Raw genomic sequence first — 25,590 nt, forward strand, 5'->3', positions numbered from 1 at the left:
AATAATAGAATTTGAACACGGAATACATAATTTTACATCATTTTACAACATTTTACATCTTTTCTGACGTTTATCAATTACGATTTGAAAAATGGTAAAAAATTTGAATATTTTCAAACTTGTCTTAAGGCATGTTTTATTCCAAAATGAGCTAGATCCCCCCCCCCCCAAAAAAAACATATCAATAGTAAAACTCTGTTATTTATCTCAAAATTTGCACTGATGGAGTGAACTTGTATCCACAACAAGTACTTTACAATCTGAATGCATAACTTTAGGAGAAGTGGTAAAATTGACCATTAAATCTTAAATCTTAAATTACCATTATAGTGGATTTATGGTGCATTTCATTCCTACGTCTAAGATACATATATTTACATCTAAAATCAATTTTGGTCAAAAGTGGATTTAGCCCTTATCGCAATGAAATTCTTTAATTCACATATTGAATTATAAGCTTTTGATTAAATTATCATTGACATATGAACGTCAGTGTTATTTTCAATGAAAGAGGAGACGACATTGCTGAAATCATGGACCTATCCGTAATAGGTCCATGCTGAAATCAATTTTGTCGTCACTCTAGCTTTGGGGGCACTATTTCTCTATGCCATGCAGTGCCGTATGGATTATCAGTACGATACCAACATCAGGCATGCCAGGATAGCCCCCAATATCATATTGAGCATATAGAAGTGTTCTTGGCAAATTCAAATGCTATGTTAGGAAATCAGCCTAAATCGTAATGCTACAAGAAGAGAGGGTAAAATTGGCAAAATCATTACAGATCAAGGCCGCTTCAAGTAAATAAGCTGAACTGACTTAAAAAAATCTAATCTAATCGGGAATCAAGATTGCTAATCACTTTAGAGTTTCGCTTGATAACACACAACGGATATGCAGGGAAGGTGCAAACGAGAGAGTTGATGACAATATACCAAATGGCAATGCGTTATAATATATAGCCTCCTGGACTTTAAACGTGGCATAAAACCTGATGTATCATAATTATCTCTCGATTTTTGTACATTAGACTAAGAAATTATTGATTGTTCAGCGTAAAATAAAGTTACAACAATGACGATTCAATATATTCAATATGAAATTATCCCGTGTGTTTCATGACTGAAGGGAAAGTTTCATGTTTCATTCAATAAAATAATAAAGAAACGGTGTGATACGTCATAAGTTCTCTTCATTATAATACTATACTATCATTTCCTTTACTGTTTCTGCAACTTTTCAAATACAAAATAAAAAAGAAAAAGAAAAGTACATAAAGTATTTAACCAAAGAAAATATGAACAATGTTCTAAACATAACGATTAAGGAAGTTTGTAGGGGTTGCCACAATAAACTTGGGTTGCCACAATAAACTTGGCTTGATTGTGGGGCAACCCGGTGCTTGTACATGTCAGGTTAGAATATGTGTATCTCAACAAATATTTCAAGTGCGAATCGCGAGCTTGTCAAAGTTTTCAGGCATATTATATGTATATATAGTTAGTCACGTTAGGACTGGAGGGACATACGTTATTGGAATATATGTGAAAGACAGTAGTAAATGATTTGTGATTGTCGGATGCGATTATTACGTACATTATAACATATTTTTAAATACAGGGAGAACCTGATTTCGTGGGGGTGCTGCCTATGGAAAATAATACACGCAGCACCCCCAGCAAAATTTCTGAGGGTGCTTCAGCACCCCCGCTTCCCAGGTCCATGGACCAGGGGGTGTTTTACAAAGATTTAAATATGACTTTGTAGAGACGCACTTAAATGCTGACTCGTATATGCAACGCCAATCTTATTGATCAAGACGCAGTAGTGCGTGTCCTCTTCACATGATGTATCTGACCAATGAGGTCATGCCTTCTATACTGAACGCAACTGCGCATTTAATTGCGACTTTGAGACAAACCCCAAGAAAATGCAAAAAGTGTTCATAACATCATCTTTAAAGTCAAAGTTCTATAAACTAAAAACAGATTACCATGGTCCTAAGAGATTCAACTTAGGCAGAGGTACCTGTACTGCTAAAGCAACCTCCTTAAGACATTATATAATAACCTTTTAGGATTTCAGTTTTCATTTCGTCGTCGCTTTTTGGGGGAGGTGTTTGGTTTTTAATTTCTCCAGCATTTTTTCAATCAACCACCATTCTACACCAATCAATCTCTCTATTGCCTATCATTCTATTCATATTCTTTTTAAGCATTGTTTTATCAGTAAATTCACATATATATGTAGATATATATGACATTGAATATGTGACTAGATAATAAAAGCAATGCTTGTATATATATATGTCTTTCAGCTTCCATGCTTTTTCTTTTCTCACTCACACCATCCAAAAATTTTACTTTACACAATCATTAAATCTCATAATCTTTCAACAGAAAAAGGCTTGACACAATCAGCTGCGTCCGTGGAGCGGGGATAACTGCACACTTTCTAGAAAACCAGGGACGTTATTCTCAATAGTGCGGATTGTCGGAGGGGAGTCAAATTAATGCACCCTTTCAGGATAATCAGGAGGTTTTCACAAAAGGCTGTGTTAAGTAGTTTTCTAAACCAATCGTTTCTATAAAAATGTTTCGTCAAATAATAACCACAATAATATTAACAGATTAAGAAAAAAAGAAAAGAGCTTGCAGTTTTTCTTGATTTCGAATAAAATTGTATAATTAATAAAGTTAATAATTCTACCCCCTCCCAACATTCTACAAAGTCATATAAAACAATGGAATGAAAAGATAGCATAAAACTGTAAAAGTATGAAGCAAAATACCTACAAACTGCCTTTCCATCACCTAAACTAACGGAGAGAAAAAGGCCTAAACAGAAAATGCAAAAAAATGTTTTTTCCTTCTTTCCTTCCTCAGTTACACACACATGCACCAAAACACACCCCACACACACCCGCACATTACCTAGGCCTCCATACCCTCACGCCAACTTACAGACACACAAATAAACAGCTGGTACAAGAGACTACTCAGCTTTTGTCAAAAGCTCCCCTGATTGTCTCAAAAAAGGTGCGCTAATGACTCCCCTCCCTCATCCCCACCTTTTCGAGAAAAGCTCCCCCGGTTTTCTTGTAACGGTGAGACCAACCCCGCTCTGCAAACGCAGGCGATCATCATGAGCAACAGGCAAATGAATATTATTAAGCAAAAGTGGTCATTCAAAAGGATTTTACAAAAAAAAGCTTTTTATTACAAATATTTTCATTACGAATACTGTTTCATAACATGTAGTTCACACATACTTTTTTGAATAACATGTTTACGTCAGTGTTGTAGTGCCTTGATGCTCGGCCTTGGCCTTAAGGCGCCTTAAGGCCTATTTTTTCAAAGCCTTGGCCTTGAACATTCAGGCCTTGGCCTTGAGAGGGCCTTGGCCTTGGCCTTGAGGATTTTGAGCCTTGAAATTTCAAGGCATTTTCAAGGCATTTTCAAGGCTTTTTCAAGGCATTTTGTATTTTGTACTTTCATTTGTTTTATACAAGTAATTATAAATGTTTCAATTGTTCTGTACATCTAATGACACTAAATACTACCGGTCAGCAGCAGCAGAAGCAGTATGTGTACTTAGCAGTGCCATCAATTGCAATTATCATCACATAATTATGTAACAAAGAGAAGTGATGAAAATTAATATTATTTATTGGTAATATGACGTAATCATGACTAATAAGGATAATGACAATATCAATAATAATGATAATAATTATGATTAGGATTATAGTCAGTGGCGCAACTACAGGGGGCATGGGGGCACGTGCCCCCCCCCCCATCGGCTGACTAAAAAAAAGGAGGAAAAGAGGGAGAAAGGAAGAGAAACGTAATGGGAAAGAAGACAATGTTCATTATAATGTTATAATTATGTTATGTTACATTACATAAGAAACATTTTTTTCATATAAATGAAACATTATTTGCTCAGGGCATATGTCTTCATTGTTCCTGGTGCTCCCATTGTCTGTTTACGAATCCTGTTATACTAAAACCTCCCGTTTTCAAGTCAATATACACCAAACTACCAAATATATTTCCTCGCACTTCGAGTTATTCTTTTACATGTACAAAAGTATGCTTCTTTTTCATGAATACTTTAAGTGATTGTCCCATTTTAAGGTCTTAATATAAAACATTTCCTGTCCGTGCTTACGTTCGCAGTAGTGGATTGGTGAAAGATGTCTGCTCTCCATCAATTCCTAGAATGAGTCCTTAAAATGTTCCTTTTTCTGTTTTCTGATCTGAATATCAAAAATTTTCAGCTCGCGCTTCGCGCTCGCATCATTTGGTTAGTGAACTATGTAAGTCCTTCTTGAATTCCTACAAACAAGCCTTAAAATGCCCCTCTTCAGGTCTGAATTTCCTAAATTTTCAGCTCGCGCTTCACGCTCGCAAGATTTGATTAGTGAGATGGGTATGTTAATTGTTAATCATGATTACAAGTGCTTTATGTGCATGTTTGGATGTAATTCTAACAAAATCAGCAAGCGCTTATTGGCACTCCCATTAGATGACTATGGTGAGATGTGTATAATCTTAATAGATAAAAGATTTCTAAAATATAGTCCTTAAAATCTTCCTGTTTGGGGTCAATATTTGCAAAAATTTCAGTTCGCGCTTCGCGCTCGCATTATTTAACGAGACAGGTACGTATCATGATTACAAAAGATTGATTGTAATGTCCCTTTTTAGGTTTGAATATCAAAAATTTTAAGCTCGCGCTTCGCGCTCGCATTATTTGACTAGTGAGATACATGTCCGTTTATTGGCACTGTCCTTATAAAAATATCTCTATTAGGTCAGTATACCTGGCAACTGGGAGCGCTTTGCGCGCTCACTAGGCAATTCCAAGTTTTTGCTGGTGCCCCCCAATGCCGTGACCCACGGTACGCCACTGATTATAGTGATTTGATGACAGGAATAATTCTGACAGATCTGACTGCAATTTTGACAATTTTCATACTCTAAAAATAGCTTACTCTAAAGAATGATAACAAGGTTGATTTCTATTCCATTAGGTTTTCCTTGTATTATTTTCTTTGACCAACAAGAATGTTTTAAGTCTTAATGATATTCTGAAAAGATTCGGTAAACTTGAACACAAACTTCAATTTCGTCATTTCCAAATGGGCTATGGCATCAATGGCATGATGAGCCAAAAATTTTGAGGGGCCAAGCATGGCATACAGAGCAAAATTTTAGGTTTCAAAATCAACAAATTTTGGATTGTGCTTGCATAAATTATTGTTAAGTAAGGTTCGCATTCAATTTACACCAAAAAATGCTTAGAATGTCTAGTTTTTAGATCGGAATATTACAAATTTTTGAGCTCGCGCTTTGCGCTCGCATTTTTTTGATTGGTGAGTTATGTATCCTATTTATGAGTCACTAAATGCAGTCCAGAACAGCTTCCTTTTCTGGTCAGTAAAAATTTCTACTTGTGTTTTGTGCTCGCGTTAATTTGTTTAGTAAGATGCACACCTTTTTCATGATTACAAAAACAGCTCAAAATATCTAAATTTCATTTCTTATTACAACATCTCGCAAGAATGCCCTTTTAACAGTGATTGGCACCATTAAATTGACCCAAAATCGAGTTTTACAACTTCAAAATTGATTTTTTTTTTTCAAAACCACTTGCTCGCTATGCTTTCTATAGCGGGAAATTAAAGCCTAAATCAAAATATCTGTCTTATCAATTAGAAATCACTTAAAAAAGCTTTGCTGAACTGCACCAAAATTCTCATTTTGACTTATACTGTAAGTGCATTTTTGGCTTTGACCTCCCCCCCCAAAAAAAAAAACAAATACATTCTGCCTCCCCTGTCCCAGGTAGAGGAGAAAGACATGTTGAGAATGGGCATGCAAGGATCAGATCACCTTGGTAATAATAATTATTGCAATGTGAATCGCCTAGAACAATAATGAATTGTACAAATGTAACTATATGTTTATTTTAATTTTATGTCTAAATCTACATGATCTATCATGAAATTATTTTCGTTTTAAATGTACAAGGGTAAAAAATTTTGCTCGCTCACACCTTTTATACATTTGGTCCTGTGTGTCATGTATGCCGCCTAAGCATTGTTTTTTTTCCATATATTGTACAATTGAAATGCCTTGGCCTTGGCCTTGAGGTTTTCAGGCCTTGGCCTTGGCCTTGGGTTTCCATGCCTTGGCCTCAGCCTTTGTTATTGAAGCCTTGGCCTTGGGTATTAAAGCCTTGGCCTTGGCCTTAGCCTTGGAGGTTTGAGCCTTGACTACAACACTGGTCTACGTACACCTGTGTATATCGTACATAAACGCTGAAAAACAGATTACTTTCCCGTTATCATTTTCCAGATACTGACTCCAAATAACATATATAATTTCCCCCATGGATCATGGAATACTAAACGTCCAACAATGAAACTTTGGCAAACAGACAAAAAAAATAATTTTCTATAAAAAGAACCTTGCAACAAAGAAAAATTCAAAATTCTGGGTATAATAGAATACAATACGATTGTTCAACATGGAACATTCCCATAGCATGCAATAAGCTACGTGGGTGCATTCTATGTTAATACAGTACATTATATGTTAATAATGTGCAATAGTCGCAAAAGTGTCTTATCATCCAAATATTTATGCAAGGTCCTTTTAAATATTGTAAACAGGATGTTAAGGGTATTATTGTGGAATTCAAAAATTGTATTTCATCAGTAGCTACACACTGAATTGAAAAGACTATTTTCAGAATGGAAGACTCATCAATATTAGGAATGCAGGATGAATATGCTCGGGCGACATAAAACAAGGTTAAGAAGATGAGTGATGTTATGAACGGGTTTTGAGTAGTACCATAGTAGCACTTGACCAATGAGAGATTATATTCAAGGAAAATAAAAATGTTTTCTTGATTAAGAGAGGATTTCTGTAGAAAATTTGTCATCAAGAGAAATTTTACTGCATTTTATTTATGTACTGAAGAACTAGAGTCATGTTTCTTCATATACACCATGTAATGCATCTTTTATATATCATCTCTAAATGTTTAAATTTATAATGCAGATTAGAGTAGACAATAATGAACGATATTAGTCAAGTTAATACTACCACCATCCCATTGGTACACAGTACATGTTAATACTCGAACTATTTGAACTATTTGATACAAGTTTATCTTTGGGATATAACAAGAAAATAGTCACACGATTACAAACAAATAACTGGCAGTGTAAAAATGTTATTGATGGCCACAGCGGAGTGGCGGGGTTGTTTACTTCTTGTCATTATCACTTTCATTCAAAATAAAATTATAAATTGGACCCCATTACACTATAAAATAAGATGTGTACTCGCTTTGTTATTAATATCTGTGACTATTTCTTGACTGCCTTCACTAATTTAGCCCCCAAATGAAAATCCAGTACCTTAAATACAGAATTAGCACCATATCAAATATCACATACTGTACATTTGGCACTGTATATAAACATGCAAAATACATAATTAACAATGGAAAATAAGGACTGGCTACACTTGATGTAACATGAATAAACATAGACATCATCACCAACATCAATTTTATTTTCAATGCTCTCTTCATAATCTTTTAAATCAGTTTGGATTTATTTGGTTAAATGATGCCACATGGCATAGTACTGTAAAAAAAGGAATAACTTCATGATGACCATTTAATAATCACCAAGATATTTTTCATATTAATGCTCTTACAAGCCAAAAGAAATGGCCTCTTTCAGGTAGAATTATTATTAAATATACAAGTGTGTCTGCCTTAGTAGAATCTCTTGAGACCATGGACATCTGTCCAGCATTGACGATTATTTAAACTGAAGACTTATTCCAAGTATTTCTCTTAAAGGGAAAGTTCACCAGGGTGACAAATTTGTTTCATTGACAGGAACAAGATTCAATAAGAATATTGTTGAAAGTTTTGATGAAATACATAAAAGACTAAGAGAGTTGTGAATCATTTGAATTGACTTCGTGAGCTCTGGCCCCTGTTATAATGCTATAAGTCATGAAAAGACTTAAGAAACTGCCCTTTCTTTCTGTAAATATTGTGCCAAATTAGGCTAGTGTATTACGAACCATAATTTTACCTAGCACGACTTAAAAAATGCATGTCAGTGGGGCCAAGACTATCTCCTTATTTCTCATGAAATCTTCATGGGTAAAAGAAAAACAGAACATCTTTACGAGCAATATTACATGATCTCATAACACAGTTCCTACCTACTTCTTGAAGATGGTCATGAAATCCTGAATCTGCAGGTTAGGAGAATTATGATGTGATAACATCCTTCCATCTCATATTCGTGCCACGATTTGCTTGAATTTGGTGATATCAAGCTTGGAAGATGTTCCGCACATCTTGTGAATAGAACGGAAGGATTTAATTCGCTCGGCGGACTCTTCAAATTCCTTGGCTTTCCGACGAGCAACCTGAATAATCTGTGAATGAGATGGAAGGAAGCAATAAAGAAAACAATATTTTCACTTCCTTTTAGGAAGCATGTTCAGATATGGTGTGATAAAGCCTTACAACAAAGCTTGGCAAAATTTCATATTTCATACTCTCAATTCTACCCATATATAAATTAATGAATATGAATTAACAATTATCATTATTCATAAGTATTGTCACAGGGACATTGAAATTTTTTCTTTTTTTTTGCAGGATTTTCTGCATTTATTGAAATAATATACAAAACAAATTAACAATGCTTGAGACATAATCATAATATAGCATAAAGTACATAACCGAGTGACTGGAGAAAGACATGAATACATTAAAAATATATATATATATATATATATACAGTGTATATATATGAGTAAAATGCAGAGGCAAACTATATAAGCAAATATATGCTTGAAGCATAGCAGCCATAAAAGGGACGGGCTACATGGAAACCTAAGAAATTAACTGGGTCTGTAAAAAAAAAAATTAATGTCACGAATCATCAAACAACAGGAAAAAAGTAGAAATTGAAAAATTAAGTGTGTGCTAGTGTGTGCTAGTGGGTGCAAGTGCAGTTGGGAGATTTATGAATATATATGTCAGATACAAGAGACGTCCTGTCAATTAGCCGTGGAACTATCAAAGTTAAAATCCAAAAATAACTTGTTAAAAATTGCACAAGTTCATGCCGTAATTTCTTTAGATAACTTTTACATTTTTGGTTTTATTAATTTCCTTTTCCTTTTTTTTCTCAATATTTCAGGGCCACAAATAAAGCCAGTACCCATGATTTGGGAAAACAATGCTGCTGCGAAAAAATTTGAATACAAAACTGCCTGAATCTCTTAATTCATGGCCACAATTATATCGATGAAGATGATTTTTGTTCAAATCCTAAAAGTGGCAAAATTTGAAAATTTGAAAGCTCATGCATTTAATTTTTTTCAAAAATTGTCAATAATTTCATATAGTCAATGCCAAACAAAATCAGGAACTATAAAAAAAATTTTTAAAAATAACATATAAGATCTTCTGACTAGAATTGTCTTTTCTCTCTCTGAAAAAAAAATGATAGGCTGCCATTTTGTTTGAGTTCTAGTTACTCAATATTATATTTCAAGCTCCTACCTCATCTGGTATGTCGGCCAATCGGGCTGCATTGAAACCGTAGCTTTTTGGACAAGCCCCTCCCACAAATTTGTAGAGGAATGTGATGGTTTCCTGTGAGGGGTCTTCTTCATTCTCATTCTCAACCATACATGCCTATGATGACAAAAACATTTCAGTATGAGGCAGTGACAAAACAGAATAACAACTTTAGATAATAAACATTTCTTCATTTTCGACACCCTTCTTTCATATGTTACTTCACTAACCAAATTACACCAACAAACCATTTCCTTTAAAAAACAACCTCTTCAATCATTAACCTTGCAACCAAGGAGTTTCTTCCAATATGAATGAGACAGCATATTTTAAAGTAAATCCATCAAACAGTCATTAGAATAACTGCATAATACATCTAGCCCCCCCCCCCACCCCCCTCTCGAGGGTGGAGGCAGAAAAATCAAAATTGTACCCAGGGTTAACTAGTGTTTTTCTTAATACATTTGCTCAAATTGCAACCTTATTATACTCAAAACCATGCATTGATCACTGTTTTTCTTTCAAAGTGAGTAGAATCTCATTTAACACAATTTTCTAGGGAACTAGCTGGCTGTTCTACTGATAAACCTTATAATCTTCCCTATACTAGGGATTCACCATTCAGTTCAAATTTCCAAAATTTTCATTTCTTACTAGTGGCCTGTGCTATCTCGTATATCTTAGGGAAAGGTAGCCCCACAAGCCTCTCATGATGTTGATAATGACTGTTGGTAAAGCATGTATTATGAAATGAACAAAATATTGAAATAACCAAGCATGTTGTGATGACTAATCACATGACAATCACATGACATACCATGTGACCTAGCCTGATGTTCGGGTCATGAGAGAAGTCTTCCACTAGGGAATGATAGTGGGTAGAGAAGAGTGTCCTACATCCAACCACCTCCGAAAGTTCCTTCACCACGGCCGTTGCTATGGCTGTGCCGTCGTACGTTGCCGTGCCCCGCCCTAACTCGTCCATGAGAACGAGGGAATGCTTGGAGGCGTGTTTGAGGATGCTGGCCGTCTCGCTGAGCTCCACAAAGAAGGTGCTCTCACCTGACAGAAAACAAAATGTTCAATATTACAGATATTGCCCACCTAGTGGTTTAATATAACAGATAATTTTCCCAATGGAGCTATACTACATTTTTTCGAAAAAGGATTATATTTTGTCCCAAGCACACAGCATTAAGGGAAAGTTTTTGGCAGCAAATGAACTCTAGCTTCGTAGGATAGTTGGAATATTTATCACACATATAAACCAGGCAAATATGTTATATTAAATATTTTATGAAAATTGTTGATCAGGGTCTGCACTAAGCTTTGTGATAAACTTACACACACAATGCTTGCTGCAGATCTGATCTATGATATAATAGAACAAGTGGAATGCCTCTGGCCGTCTCACCTGCATCACGCGGTTCAATATAGCAGCAGTGCTGACTTTGAATACTACTCTAACTCGCACAAGATATTCAGTGATACATGGTTACTCTTATGTCCACTTTTTATGAACTAGACCAATAAACTTACAGAGATATGATGGTTATTCAACAAAATACCCCAACATGGCCAAAGTTCATTGACCTTACATGACCTTTGACCTTGATCATGTGACCTGAAACTCGCACAGGATGTTCAGTGATACTTGATTACTCTTATGTACAAGTTTCATGAATCAGATCCATAAAGTTATGATGGTAATTCAACAGATACACCCAATTCGGCCAAAGTTCATTGACCTTTGACCTTGGTCATGTGACCTGAAACGCGCACAGGATGTTCAGAGATACTTGATTACTCTAATGTCCAAGTTTAATGTACTAAACCAATAAACTTTCAAAGTTATGATGGTAATTCAACAGATACCCCCGATTCGGCCAAAGTTCATTGACCCTAAATGACCTTTGACCTTAATCATGAGACCTGAAACTTGCACAAAATGTTCAGTGATGCTTGATTACTATTATGTTCAAGTTTCATGAATCAGATCCATAAACTTTCAAAGTTATGATGGGAATTCAACAGATATCCCAAATTCGGCCAAAGTTCATTGACCCTAAATGACCTTTCACCTTGGTCATGTGACGTGAAACTCGTCCAAGTTTCATGAACTAGGTCCATATACTTTCTAAGTTATGATGTCATTTCAAAAACTTAACCTCAGGTTAAGATTTGATGTTGACGCCGCCGCCGCCGTCGGAAAAGCGGCGCCTATAGTCTCACTCTGCTTCGCAGGTGAGACAAAAACTACACGCACACACTAGGGCGTACATCAAGCAAACCAACTGATTACGCGAAAAGCAGTGAGAGACTTACCTAAGGGAATGTATAGACCAATCATCGATTTGAATCTACATAAGCTATGTAATTTAAGTTTTACTTAGGGTCATCATCATAAGAATGGCACAGTAAAGAGGGACTTCAATGAGGTGCAAAGAAATGTCTGTATTTTTAGGCATTCTTATATTAAAGGTCAAGTCCACCTCAGAAAAATGTTGCTTTGAATCAATAGAGGAAAAATCAGACAAGCACAATGCTGAAAATTTCATCAAAATCGGATGTTAAATAAGAAATTTATGACATTTCAAAGTTTCGCTTATTTTTAACAAAACAGTTATTATGAATGAGCCAGTTACATCCAAATGAGAGTCGATGATGTCACTCACTATTTCTTTTGTTTTTTATTGTTTGAATTATACAATATTTCAATTTTTACGAATTTGATGATTAAGACCTCCTTGTCTGAAGCACAAAATATTAAAATAATGGAAATCCATGTGTTCAGGGAGGAATGAAAATTCATGTCACATGACAATGAGAAAATAAAAATATTTCATATAACAAAATACAAAAAAAATAGTGAGTGATGTCATCAGTTCCCTCATTTGTATACCGACTGAGATGTGCATATAACTGTTTTGTAAAATGAAGCGAAACTTTAAAATGTCCTAACTGTCTCCTTTTACATCCGATTTTGATGAAATTTTCAGTGTTATGCTTGTTGAATTTTTCTCTTTTTATTCAAATCAAGTTTTTGTTGGGGTGGACTTGTATTTTTAAAAAAAAATTGCATTCATCACTTATTATCATTACTCTTTGTAAGATCAAAATAATCTTACAACTATCAACATGTCAATAAACCATTTCATAATTACAATTTGAGCATAAGCAGATGAAGGTCTTTGAGATTTTTTTAATGCTACTTCAAAACTTGCTTGTTATCCCATTTAGAAAATTCTTACTATAATTTGGCTAATCTTGTGTGTCCTTCCGTTTGTTTGATGGCGCTTTTCTCCGTGGTTTCCACTCAATCAAGCTGGAATTTTTTCTAAACATAGTTATATTGTTCGCAGATTGTCATGAGGGGGGTTGTTTGTGGTATTTTGGTCACATTATTCAAAGTTTTTTTACAATTCGTAACTTTTTTTTAATATAGCTTCGAAGTTCCCAGTCCCTTTTACCTCTCTCGGTTCAACAAAATACAAAGCATGCATGCAATCATGCCGACCGTCAACCGGGTATGGTACGGTATGCGCTGGCTGCATGCATGTGCTGCTAAAACGAATGTAAACAACATACCCTATAGACCGATGTCCTCAGTGGTTACCAGTGAGCATGAGTACAACTTTCTGAAAAACCTATTCATTTATTTTATTGTGAATGATTCTGCAGTGAAGCCCCATATTCTGTCATTCTAATGTATGATAAATTGCTTTGGCTGATGTAGCACAGAGTACAGTACAAAACTTTTTTTTCAATTTTGTATGGGAGAGGGTTCAAATTTAGAATAGTTGTCACAGTTAAAGTTAGATCTAACTTAGATTTATATAGATTAAGCCTAGAGTAGACTCTAGGTTGAGAGAACTTAACGTTACTTAAAAAGACGCTAGATCTAGGAATATATAAAAAGCCCATGGAAGCCATACAAATCTTATCTTATCTGAATGGGTACCAGGTAGGAAGAAATTCCTTGAATGCTTGAGCGCCTAGGTAGCTCAGCTAAAGCCAGGGTAATAATGATAGCAGGGCCCGCTGGTAGAACAGTTTTCGAAACTGAAGTGGCTACCCTGGGTAAATATACCTATATTATTATCTTTCTATCACAATTGACATCTAAAACCTTCTCTCTCGCTCTTTTGTATTCTTCATAATTTCTTTATCTCTCTTAATCTCTCTCATTTTTCCCTGTGTGGGTAATTTTTCCCTCCCTCCCTCTCTCATTTTTCCCATTGTCTGTCTCTCATGTTCCTCACTGTCTGTCTGACTCATTTTTCCCACCACAGTTTCTGTCTCACTCATTTTCTCACCCCTCCCCCTTTCTCTCACTCTCACTTCTCTTAGACATCCCGTCTGAACTTATATGAGCAATTTTTAATTCAAAAAGTACAAACAACCGCAGTCTAATGTTCATTGTAAGGTACATGTGCAATGCACTTTATTTCTGACCCAATACATGTATTGATAACATTTCTATATCACAATAATTGCCAATTGACTGCTTACTGAATAGACCATGTTCTAATACATCTTTCCATTATCCATTGCATCCAAGCTGTGCCATGATGAAGATCAGAACACAGGAGGGGTCAACTACTCACCGGATAAAATATTATCTCTTGCACCAAGCCTTGTAAAGACCCTGTCTACCGGTGTCAGTCTACAACCCTCTGCAGGGACGTAGCATCCAAGCTGTACCATGATGAAGATCAGAACACAGGAGGGGGGGGGGCAATTGTTAAAGCTGTCAACTACTCACCTGATAAAATGTTATCTCTTGCACCAAGCCTTGTAAAGACCCTGTCTACCGGTGTCAATCTACAACCCTCTGCAGGGACATAGCATCCAAGCTGTGCCATGACGACAATCAGCCCTGCCTGTCTCATCAGGGTTGACTTGCCACCCATGTTGGGTCCCGTCACCAGGATACAGCTGCTGTTGCCATGGTTACCCTCTCCATCATCCATCTCGTTCTCCTGATAACAGAATAATTATTTCAACAACGTTGAGTAAGTTCGTATATACTGGGGGAAGGGGGGTTTTCAATAACATTTGTGACTTATATTATCTAAATTTCAGTTGTGTACAATATATAACGCATCACCTCATTGGTCAGTTTATGCAAACAGGATGCCAACTACTATGTTTCCATCAATCTGATTGTGCATCAATACCTCAGTCACATTTGCTCTACGGCCGTACAGCGAGTCGATAACAGCCGTTTTAACATTTTTTGTATCAGCTACATGCAGGTGGTTTGAATAAAAGGAATAAAATGGCTGGTTTCGACTCACCATATGGCCGCCGTAGAGCAAATGTGACCGAGGTATAAATAACACAAAGTGGTTCTACCAGATTCATGAATATTGCACTTGCATGAATATGGCAAAAGTTGCCCTCTATTTTTGTACAGTATTCAATTAGGGAAATTGGGGAAAACCCGGAAGAGGGCAACATGGTAAATGTTTACCACCTTGGTCTCAGATTGAAAGTAGCATGCGAATTACAACTTTTTATTTAGCTGCCAAAACACCTTGTCTAGGTAATAATTAACGATACTGTCCTAGAATGCCAGAGAATACGATAGATATTGAAATTGTTTCTTGAATAAACATGATAATCATCATATTCCACTAAAAAGTTTACATGTGATGTTCTACTATGTAATTCAGGGAAGAAACATCTTAGATTGGTCTAACAAGATAAGAGATTTCTTTAAAAATTTATCACAAGAGAGTATTCTTACGTTTCTAATGCCTATAAATGTGTCGTTAGGGATGTAGTCCCCTCCAGCGAAGGTATGTGCTATGCAAGGATGACGTCCTTCTACAATAGCGATGTACGGCTGTAAGTAAGATAGACATGATATAAACAAATGAAACATATTATTCATATATATCAAAAGAGACTTCATGTTTTCTCTGATCAAAATAATGTTACATTTATATAGCACATAATACTCTGTGTTTACAAGTGTTTTACATTGTGATTAGTAGTAGTAGTAGTGTAAGCGTTTGCACCGTTACTGTTTGCACACTAAGCGTTTTCATATGATTACTCATGACTATCTTAGATATGTACTGTAGGGAAATGGGACTTCCGGGAAAGCCTAGCGCTACAGCTATGGTCGTGTCTGAAGAGTTCTACTATTTGAAGTGTTGTATTTGTTGTTTTTCTAAAACTACCGTTTTAAGTCTTGTTTCTCCTGGTTAATTCTGACCTTTACAGTAGTAGTAGTAGCAGTAATACTAATATTATTATCATTATAATTATTAGTAGCAGTATTGTCATTATTATCAGTAGTAGTAGTAGTAGTAGTAGTTGTAGCAGTAATACTATTATTATTATCATTATAATTTTTATTATTACAGTCATTATTATAAATATCATTATTATTATTAGTAGTAGTAGTAGTAGTAGTAGTAGTAGTAGTAGTAGTAGTAGTAGTAGAAGTAGTAGTACTACTACTACTAATATTATTATTTTCATGCCCTCGCAGACGAAGTCCGGAGGGGCATTAAGCATTGAACCTGTCAGTCCCCCAACTCGAAAAATAATTAATGGATTTTAATAATTTTTGGAGTGTAGGTAGATGACACCAATTACAGGCTAAGTGCTAAGTTTGAATTTGGAGTCCGCAGGTCAAAGGTCACAGCTCATTAAATATGCGAGTTGCTTTCCGTGCAATAACTCGAAAAACATTTAATGGATTTAACAAAATTTTGGTGTGTAGGTAGATGACACCAAAATACAGGCTATGTTCAGATTAAGAGTCTCCAGGTCAAAGGTAACAAGTCATTAATTAGTGTGTTGCTTTCTGCGCAATAACTCAAAAAATATTTAATGGATTTTAGAAATTGTTGGTGTGTAGGTAGATGACACCAAAATACAGGTTAAGTTCAAATTCGGAGTCTGCAGGTCAAAGGCCACAGCTCATTATATATGCGAGTTGGTTCAAAGGTCTATGTTTGTTCATTATATATATATGCATATTGGTTTCTGCACGATATTAAGTTCAATCATATTGAATGAATTTCTTAATGCGTTAAGCGGGGGCATCTGTGTCCCATGGACACGTCAAATTTATTATTATCATTATTATTAGTGTTGTAATTGTTATTATCATTACTATTACTTATTATAATTGTCATTATTAATGTCATTACTATTATTATTAGCAGTAGTAGTAGCAGTATTGTCATTATTATTATCATTATTAATGAAAGCCATTGGGAGCAATTTTTTCATAAGGAGCAAACTAAGTCAGTGACACAAAAGATGGTCCTATGACCCTTTTGAGAAATCGGTCCCTTGGCGATTTACCTGGTCACTCTCAGAGGGCAGTATGATATCGGGTCTACACATGTTGCCATCTGCAGACTGGCTATAATCAGCAAAGCTCATCAAGACATCAAGAACTGACAGGCACTGGACAGCAGCATCCCAGGACTTGTAGCTACAAAGATAAATGATGATAATAATTTCTTGATTTGTAAAGATCTTTTTGCCAGAGGATACAACACAAACTATTATTACCCCCACCTTGAGCTTGAGCTACCACTTTATCAAGCAAAACTCAGTGCATCCAGGCAGGTAATCATACGGGGGGGGGGGGGGTGTTACACAAAGAATGAAGTATGACTAAGAGACATTTTTAAATACAGAGTTGCGTACGGTATGAAAGGCTTGACCGCAATGGTCAGATCGTGTCACGAGGACGCACACTACTGCACATCTATCAATAAGATCGCGCGTTGCATATCATGTACGTGTCGGCATTTAAGTCTGACTCAAGTCATACTTAAATCTATGTGAAACACCCCTGGTACCTATTCAATTCACCTGGTTGGTTTGCGGCACAATAAGGAAAATTTTCTTGTGAAAAGAGAATATGCCACAGCTGGGATTCAAATCCATCACCCGCGGTTTGAACAGGTCAGCGCCACTAGACTACAACACATCCAAGAATGAATACGAATACATTATACAGGAGAAATAGCTCTGGCGGTAGAGCGAGAGTTTCAGATTGCGGTGATTCAGTGTTCAATGCGAACTCGATGCTCTAGGGCCCTTTGGTAAGGTATTTATCCTCATTACCAGGTTCCTCAGAGAGGACATTAGGTTTTCAGTCCTCTGGTTACTTGCTTGCAAGCATTCATGTTTTTTTAATTTTCAGAAATCAGGTAAAAAAACATAACCACCAAGTCAACTATTCAAAATAAATTTAACCGTCACCAAAAAATAACTAAATAACAACTAAAAATAATTTTTCTGATATATTAATATAATGTCCTCTGCCATCTTCGACCACCTGACCCCCCAAAACAAAGATCATTTGCCTTCCTGTTATGTATTCAGAAGGAATATGTTAAAATTTAACATGTATTATGACAGATTAAGGAATATTTTGCCTTAACTTGTTGAATAATCTCTCTAGGTTTTAAGCAACATCAACTTACTGCTCATCAAATTTATGAAAGACTCTCCTCATCGAGTCTTTGAGGGCAGCATCTCGCCTGTCCTCTGCGTTCATCATTTCCGCTAGCAGCTTCTGAATCGTCGGAGACCAGTAGCGTTTGTAACCCTTCTTGGAAGACTGGAGCTCATACTCTTCGGGAATGTGGCGAGAGAGGGCAGACTCTGGGATCTCCATTTGGAATCGGTTCTTTGCCGTGCCCCAGTAGACCATGTTCTGTGTGATAAAGAGGGTGGATGGATAAAAGTGAGTGGAATCACTGACATCTCTACAGAAAACATTATGTTCATTGTTAGTGCTGAGATCACTCCTGGGGGTGATTCATGAAGGAAACAGTCAGTGATTTCCTATGACAAATTTGCTGTAAGCCAATCAGATCCAAGGATTTTAGTATGTCATTGATTTTTCATTGAATTTGCGTTTATTCATACAAGAGACGGTCAAAATAGGCCGTAATATCAAATTTAGCATTCATCCCACTACTATTTTATACATTGGTTTTCATATCAGACAGGATTACAATTACTTTGCAAACTGCATAAAAAAAACAGATGGTGTAGAGTGCGGGTAGGCTTTAAATTACTATGGTGCAAATAACGATGATGATAATAATGATAACAACAACATCAAAAACAACAATAACAATAACTTTTGTATGGTGATTAATACAGATGTTTTTACGTGCTCAATTTTCTGACTAATAAATAATTACCAAGACTGCAAACACAAAAGTGTAATGAATAAATAACCAGAGGGGATAGAAACCTACCCTGCAGCCAAGCCTCTTCTTCTGTTTCTCCAAGTACTCTTGGAGCCTGTCTTTGGTGTCGGCCATGTCGGAGATGGCATTGTCATATTCTGGGATGACACCCTTACATGGGATGATAGCTCCTTTTTCCTTTGCTTTCTTCTGATCAAACGCAGTCTGAAACACAACAAACAAAAGTAAATCTGCGATTATTTTTTTTTCAAATACATGATGCCATTATTAAACAATTTATATCTTTAGGTCATTGAACTATGACAAGGAAAGCATTCTCATGGTGGTCAGAGGAAGCACTTTAAATACACATTAAAACTTCCCTGGAGTGCTGTGGCATCAACCCTGACACCAGAAGGAATCAGCAGAGGACCATTCTGCCTGGAGGACCATGGGCATGGCTGGTATGCCAGGCAATGAGTCAAGGCATGTGGACAAGCAAGGACAAAAATGCCAGCATCAAAAAGATAAAGAGCAAATGCCACCGCAGTGCGTGCCCCACTGCCGGCTTTTGCTTGTCCACACTACAACAGACTTTATCGGGTGAAGATTGGGCTATCAAGCCACCTTCAAACTCACATAAGTTGCGAATGTCTTCTCACGTGAAGGAGGAACATCTTCATCAAGTGATAACGTGCAAGTATTGCATACAAACATCTGTTATGCGCTTGTTCATAGATGTATCACAGCTCTCTGGTTACGATGGAGACTACCCGGAATGCTTCTGTCCCAACCCCCTTCTGCCTCTCACCTCACATACTCTTGGAATAAACTTCCCCTTCTAATGATAGTGGGTTTAGGAGTGTTCTATATCCACCTCGGTAAGTTCCTTCACAACGGCCGTTGCTATGGCGGTAAGTTTTGCTCTTTCCAGCCCTGGCCGTGACATTAAACTGTTTGGTGTGTATGTCTGCATGTAATGCTCTCAGAAAATGTGGGCACAAACAAAGTTGTAAATGTCATCTGAGAGGTACTGCAAGTGACAGAAAAAACAACCAATCGCCTTCCTAGTCAGACCACAGTGTAAAGTATCGATGTGCAACAAGTATATTGCTGAGGAAATACCAGCAACGACCATAGAAACTGAAAAAAATCTAAATATGAATGCAAGCATGTAATACGAGATGAAAGAGGGAGACCTTATCTGAATCTTGCCATCAAATCTGCAAACGACACCCTTGATGTCTTCAAAGAAATACTACAGGACATTAGCAGCCTAATGACTACAGACCATCTATTAAGAACTCTTAATCACAGAATCTTCTGTACCAGATTCCTAGTACCATGTCACAAGGTCAAAGTTCAATGACCTGATGAAGAACTTAAAGCGGGAAGGAATAATCAGAACAAACTTCTTCTGTGGTCTCCATGGCATGATCCACATGACAGAAGTTGTCACATCACAGCCAAAGAAGCGGAATCCCTCCACTTTGAAGGAGCGAGGAAAGTCCCCATCGACGATGCCAGATTCAACAGGACTTCTGGATCAGGAACATGTCGCATGATCCGCAAAGTATGCAACGTCTTTCCTTGTGGTGGACATGCAATGACAAGTTTTCATGGAAGATTCATGACAATTATAACAAAAGAGTTTTAAAACTAAGGACACAGGAGATTCAACATTCTCTTTTGCAATGTGTACTTGGTATTTTTTTCTGAAATGGAAGAGCCCTCTTTTTCGACAGCAACTTTCTGCATATAAATATATCCCACAGATATCCTTAAAGACAAAGTCATATGATCGACGTCTGCAAGAAACATAAATCCAAGTGCAACTGTTGCATCGTTGCAGTGTCTCACTTCTGTGCCAATTTTGGTAGGGCTTTAGCATTGCTGCCAACCGCAGCACTGTCAAAACTCCTAAGGTATAATACAAACCTCCATTTAGGGGCCGATCCAAGATTTTCCAAAAGGGGGGCAAATTTTTCAGAGGAAAATTTTTGATATGCAAAACAAAAAAAATTCAACCACAAATTAAGCATATTTCATACCCAAAAAAATTAGCAAAAAAAAAAAATATATATATTTTCAACCACAAATTAAGGATATTCCGTACCCAAAAAATTGACAAGCAAAAAAAAAAGGTCTTCAATTTCAAGAGGGAGGACACCTCTGTTTTAATGGCATTTTACATTACATATTTCAATTTTGTTTCTCAAAAGGGGGGGGCACACGCCCCCTGTGCCCACCCCCCCCCCTAGAACCGTCAGTGCCTCCATTGTATAGCTTAAAATCTTGGGCTCTTGTGTGTTTCCAAACAATATCATATTTAAATGTATTCCTTATGCAAAAATAGCTTTCACCCCCACCCTTTATTATCTTTTACTCTTTTCAACCCTGAATTTGTACTTATTAAATGCTCTTTCATATTTTACATTCATATCCTAGAATTGAACTGAGTAAAACATTTTTGTAAAGGTTGGTACCTCTGTTTATGTAACAAATGAACGAACCTCAAAGAACTCCAACGTGTCCGCATAGTCAGGGTACTTGCCTCCAGTCAACTTCAGAGATACACAAGCCTTTAGTAATGATGACCTTGGGTCAGGTCAAAGGGAGAAAATATTATTTATACATTGCATATAAAAGTTTGAATGGGTAAAGGTTAGTGGGATCCTAACATTCATAGGAGACATGTAGTCTGAAATAGAAGAGCTCCCACAGTTTTTGTACACAGGAAAGCAAAAATAAGCTGAAATTAAGCTAAAAATAAAAACAAAAAAAAATCTGGAATCAGCTAACTTCTGGCAAACATTTCTGTGGTAAAAGGACAAACCTAGGAAATTAATAGGTAATTGAGGAGTTCGCTTGGAGCTAATAGAGAAATTACATAACATTTGTTTCGTTATGGCAAAATATCATACAGAAAACATGATTATTTCTGTACTTATTTGAACATGTCAACAGTAAATTTGTCTATGAATACATCATCATCTTCTTCTAACTCCCTCCCCCCTCTCTCTCTCCTCTTCTTCCTCTCAATCACAACTATCCATCAAGGTGAGAGCACAGACTTACTTAAAATCAGGCACAGCTTTCTTGAAGAGTTTCACAACCTTGAGACCACTCTCAAAGCCATCTAGTGCAGTGATGAAGTCACTGATCTTGCGTTTACTAAAGAAAAAAAAACAGACAAACAAGATTTTCTTGTTATGAAAAGAAAGATATAAAAGAACACTGGCGTAGGTACATGATGCCACGCTATTCAAGTGTGTGGGGGTGACTTAATCAGGAACAGGTTAACAGATCCAGGTTAACACTATAAAAATTCCTCAAGGAAAGAATGTAAGGCCTCTCAGCCTCTATTGATTTTTTTACTATCGAAATCATTGATATTTTTTTAGAATCACAATGAGGCATGTATATCTCCAGTCGTATCTCCAATCATAACGGGATGAGATACTCATCATCATGTTATTGTCATCACTGCTATCATCATCTTTATTTCACTGTCATCATGGTCATTGCCATTACCATCATCCCCACCACCACCATCTCTATCATCATGTTCATCTTGATCATCATTATCATAATGGTTACCAATCATTATCACCATCACCTGTGTTATCGTCATCATTACCATCGTCTTAATTATCATTATCATCATCACCATCATCACCATCACCATCATAATCATCACAATTATCACCATCACCTGTGTTATCGTCATCATCACCATCATCTTAATTATCATTATCATCACCATCATAATCATCACCATTATCACCATCACCTGTGTTATCGTCATCATTACCTCATTACCATCACCTTGATCATCAACATCATCATCACCACCACCATCATCATCATCATCAGCATCATCACAACCAACAGCAGCATCGACAGCATCATCATCACCATCATCATAGGCATTCTTATCAATGTCATCATCATCATGTTTGATATCACCACAGAAACAAAGGAAAATTTCATACCTATAGACTGCATCTTCAAAGAAAATAGCTCTGCTGTCTGGATGGTCCGAGTTCCTCTTGGATGAACCAAGAGTATGGATCCTAAGATATCAAAGCAAAAGAAAATGTCATAAAAATACCTACATCTGTGCCATCAAGTCGGCTGGTAAAGGAAATGACTTTGAAGAAGAGTATATCCATTGGCTTAATTCACAGGTAGTCACTGAATAATCAAATCATTTAACTAAATTAATACTGGGCATGGAATATATACAGTGCTGCTCAAAAGTTAGTGAACCACACCAGAAAATGAACATAATTAAAGGTCAAGTCCACCTCAGAAAAATGTTCATTTGAATCAATAGAGAAAAATCAGACAAGCACAATGCTGAAGATTTCATCAAAATCGGATGTAAAATAAGAAAGTTATGACATTTCAAAGTTTCGCTTATTTTTAACAAAATAGTTATATGAACGAGCCAGTTACATCCAAATGAGAGAGTTGATGATGTCACTCACTCACTATTTCTTTTGTTATTTATTGTTTGAATTATACAATATTTCAATTTTTACGAATTTGACGATTGGGACCTCCTTGCCTGAAGCACAAAATGTTAAAATAATGGAATTCCATGTGTTCAGGGAGGAATGAAACTTCATTTCACATGACAATGACGAGAAAATCAAAATATTTCATATTTCAAACAATAAAATACAAAAGAAATAGTGAGTGAATGACATCATTGACTCTCTCATTTGGATGTAGCTGGCTCGTTCATATAACTGTTTTTGTGAAATTAAGCGAAACTTTGAAATGTCATAACTTTCTTATTTTACATCCGATTTTGATGAAATTTTCAGTGTTATGCTTGTTGAATTTTTCTCGTTTTACTCAAATCAAGTTTTTGTTGGGGTGGACTTGTCCTTTAAATTGTTCGAATTTGGCCATGTTTTCGATATTTAATTGTAAAGTCAGGTGGTAAAATAGAACATTGATTCTGTGGACTTGCTGAACATTGTACTGTTGTCTGCATTCAACACTCAGCATGAACGAGTGCATTCTTTCGTAAGGTTCACTAACATTTGAGCACAATTGTATATAAGTTGAAGAGGGGTTAGCTTGCAGACTAATACTACAGACTCTTGCATGATAATTAGGTTTGCAAAGTTCATACTTCGTGTTGGTGAGAACACAATTAGTAATCTTCCACTCTACTTACTTGCTGAGTAGTCTTTCAAGATCAGGCAGCTTTTTGATGAGTTCCGCAACCTCTGCTACAATATCTGGATTGTTATGGAGATCTTCAATGGCATCCAGTCTATAACGACATTCAAGATTAATAGAAAAATACATTACTGAAAAAAGGTATGTTTTAAGGGAATATTTAATGTCTTGGCAGCTGACTTAGAAAAACTTTCTTCAGCAGAGGAGTTTTGACAGGGAATACAAAGCCTACCAGTAATCAAGCAGTCTATCAGGACTACTATACTTTGGTTGCGTTATAAGATATCCAGGTGTCAAATGATTAGGAATTTTGTAGATATAAACAGACTTTAAACTGAATGTACTGCAATAGGGGTAAGTAGTAGAGTTCCTTTAAGAAGGGGATCCAAATCAGTGACATTCTGCTTAAACATTTTTTTTTTTAATATACTCTACATAACAAATACTACATAAAAGCCCTGCTCTAAAGAATTAATCGAAAAAAGAAGATATATCATTATGCAAGGAATATACCAACCTATCACTGATAGATTTTGGATTGCACAGAGGAGTGCAGAGCCATTGTTTGAACAGCCTCTTCCCAAATGGTGTCCGACAGCGATCTAGCGTCTCCAGTAGGGTGCCCTCTCTTGTTCCGGTGCTGCTATTCTCAATGATGTCGAGGTTGCTCAGTGTTATACTGTCTAGGACCTTGAAACATAATTCATAAATAATGAATAATAACTATACATTTGAGAAAATTAATTAGTATGCCCCCTTCCCCCCCCAAAAAAAAAAAAACATAAATATTCATGATTTTGATCAGTATAAAAATAATCAACAAGACAAATTATTGTCTCAATATGCAAATAATATGCAAATATGTTTTCATGACCCCTGACGCTGGGGCAGATTATAGGCATTCACCACATGTACATAATCATGTGTGATACTGTTTTGCATTATTTTGGGTGAAATTACTGTATAACTCAAGATATCGAGATTATTCTAACAAGAATAAAACTTCCAAGGTCAAAAGCCAGTTTTAGACCAAATATTATATGCTAAAGGTGTTACTACCTTTAATAATAGAATTGAAGAGTTTTCTATGTTCCCATGAACTTCAGAAGAGAGAACCTAGTTGATGTTTCATAAAGCTGTTTTTAAGTTACAAATGACTTATCCCATGACTGGTGGGTGACCCTTTCTTGTGCTACGTGATATATCCCTATGTAACTGACCTATCACCAAAGAACATGCTCCAGTCTAGCATGAAGCTGTGCGTAACTTTACATACAGCTTTATGAAACACCCATCTGTAAAGAAAAAGAGTCCAGGTGGGTGTTTCATAAAGCTGTTCGTAAGTTAAGAGCGACTTTAAGAACGACTGGTGATCCTTTATTGTGGTAAATGGTATATACATTGGCGATGGTTAAGCACGTAAAAAAGGTTCACCAGTCGTTCTTATCTTACGAACAGCTTTATGAAACGGCCCCCAGGTATAAATTCTGTCACATTCGCTAGATCTGGCCCCCTAATTTTTTTTGGGGGGGCTCATTACACCACTAGTCTCTAGTTCACTCTGACC

The 25,590-nt window shown here is 36.3% G+C and overlaps 1 protein-coding gene across 1 annotated transcript in view; it reads right to left on the bottom strand.

Annotated features, from left to right (window-relative positions):
* Positions 1-6,856: 6,856 nt before the first annotated feature.
* LOC121419002 (DNA mismatch repair protein Msh6-like) overlaps positions 6,857-25,590 on the bottom strand; it is a 52,574-nt gene continuing 33,840 nt past the window's right edge. Inside the window, exons 18-30 of the mRNA XM_041613265.1 lie at positions 24,541-24,713; positions 24,019-24,117; positions 22,820-22,900; positions 21,903-21,998; positions 21,338-21,422; positions 18,894-19,049; positions 18,108-18,340; positions 16,972-17,104; positions 15,395-15,493; positions 14,408-14,624; positions 10,460-10,704; positions 9,625-9,759; positions 6,857-8,486 (exon numbers count right to left, since the gene is read on the bottom strand). Coding sequence (XP_041469199.1) covers positions 8,343-8,486; positions 9,625-9,759; positions 10,460-10,704; positions 14,408-14,624; positions 15,395-15,493; positions 16,972-17,104; positions 18,108-18,340; positions 18,894-19,049; positions 21,338-21,422; positions 21,903-21,998; positions 22,820-22,900; positions 24,019-24,117; positions 24,541-24,713 — 1,896 coding nt within the window. The 3' untranslated portion in view covers positions 6,857-8,342. The remainder of the gene's footprint in view (positions 8,487-9,624; positions 9,760-10,459; positions 10,705-14,407; positions 14,625-15,394; positions 15,494-16,971; positions 17,105-18,107; positions 18,341-18,893; positions 19,050-21,337; positions 21,423-21,902; positions 21,999-22,819; positions 22,901-24,018; positions 24,118-24,540; positions 24,714-25,590) is intronic.

This window comes from Lytechinus variegatus, chromosome 1, assembly GCF_018143015.1.
Source record: "Lytechinus variegatus isolate NC3 chromosome 1, Lvar_3.0, whole genome shotgun sequence".
Lineage (NCBI taxonomy): Eukaryota > Metazoa > Echinodermata > Echinoidea > Temnopleuroida > Toxopneustidae > Lytechinus > Lytechinus variegatus.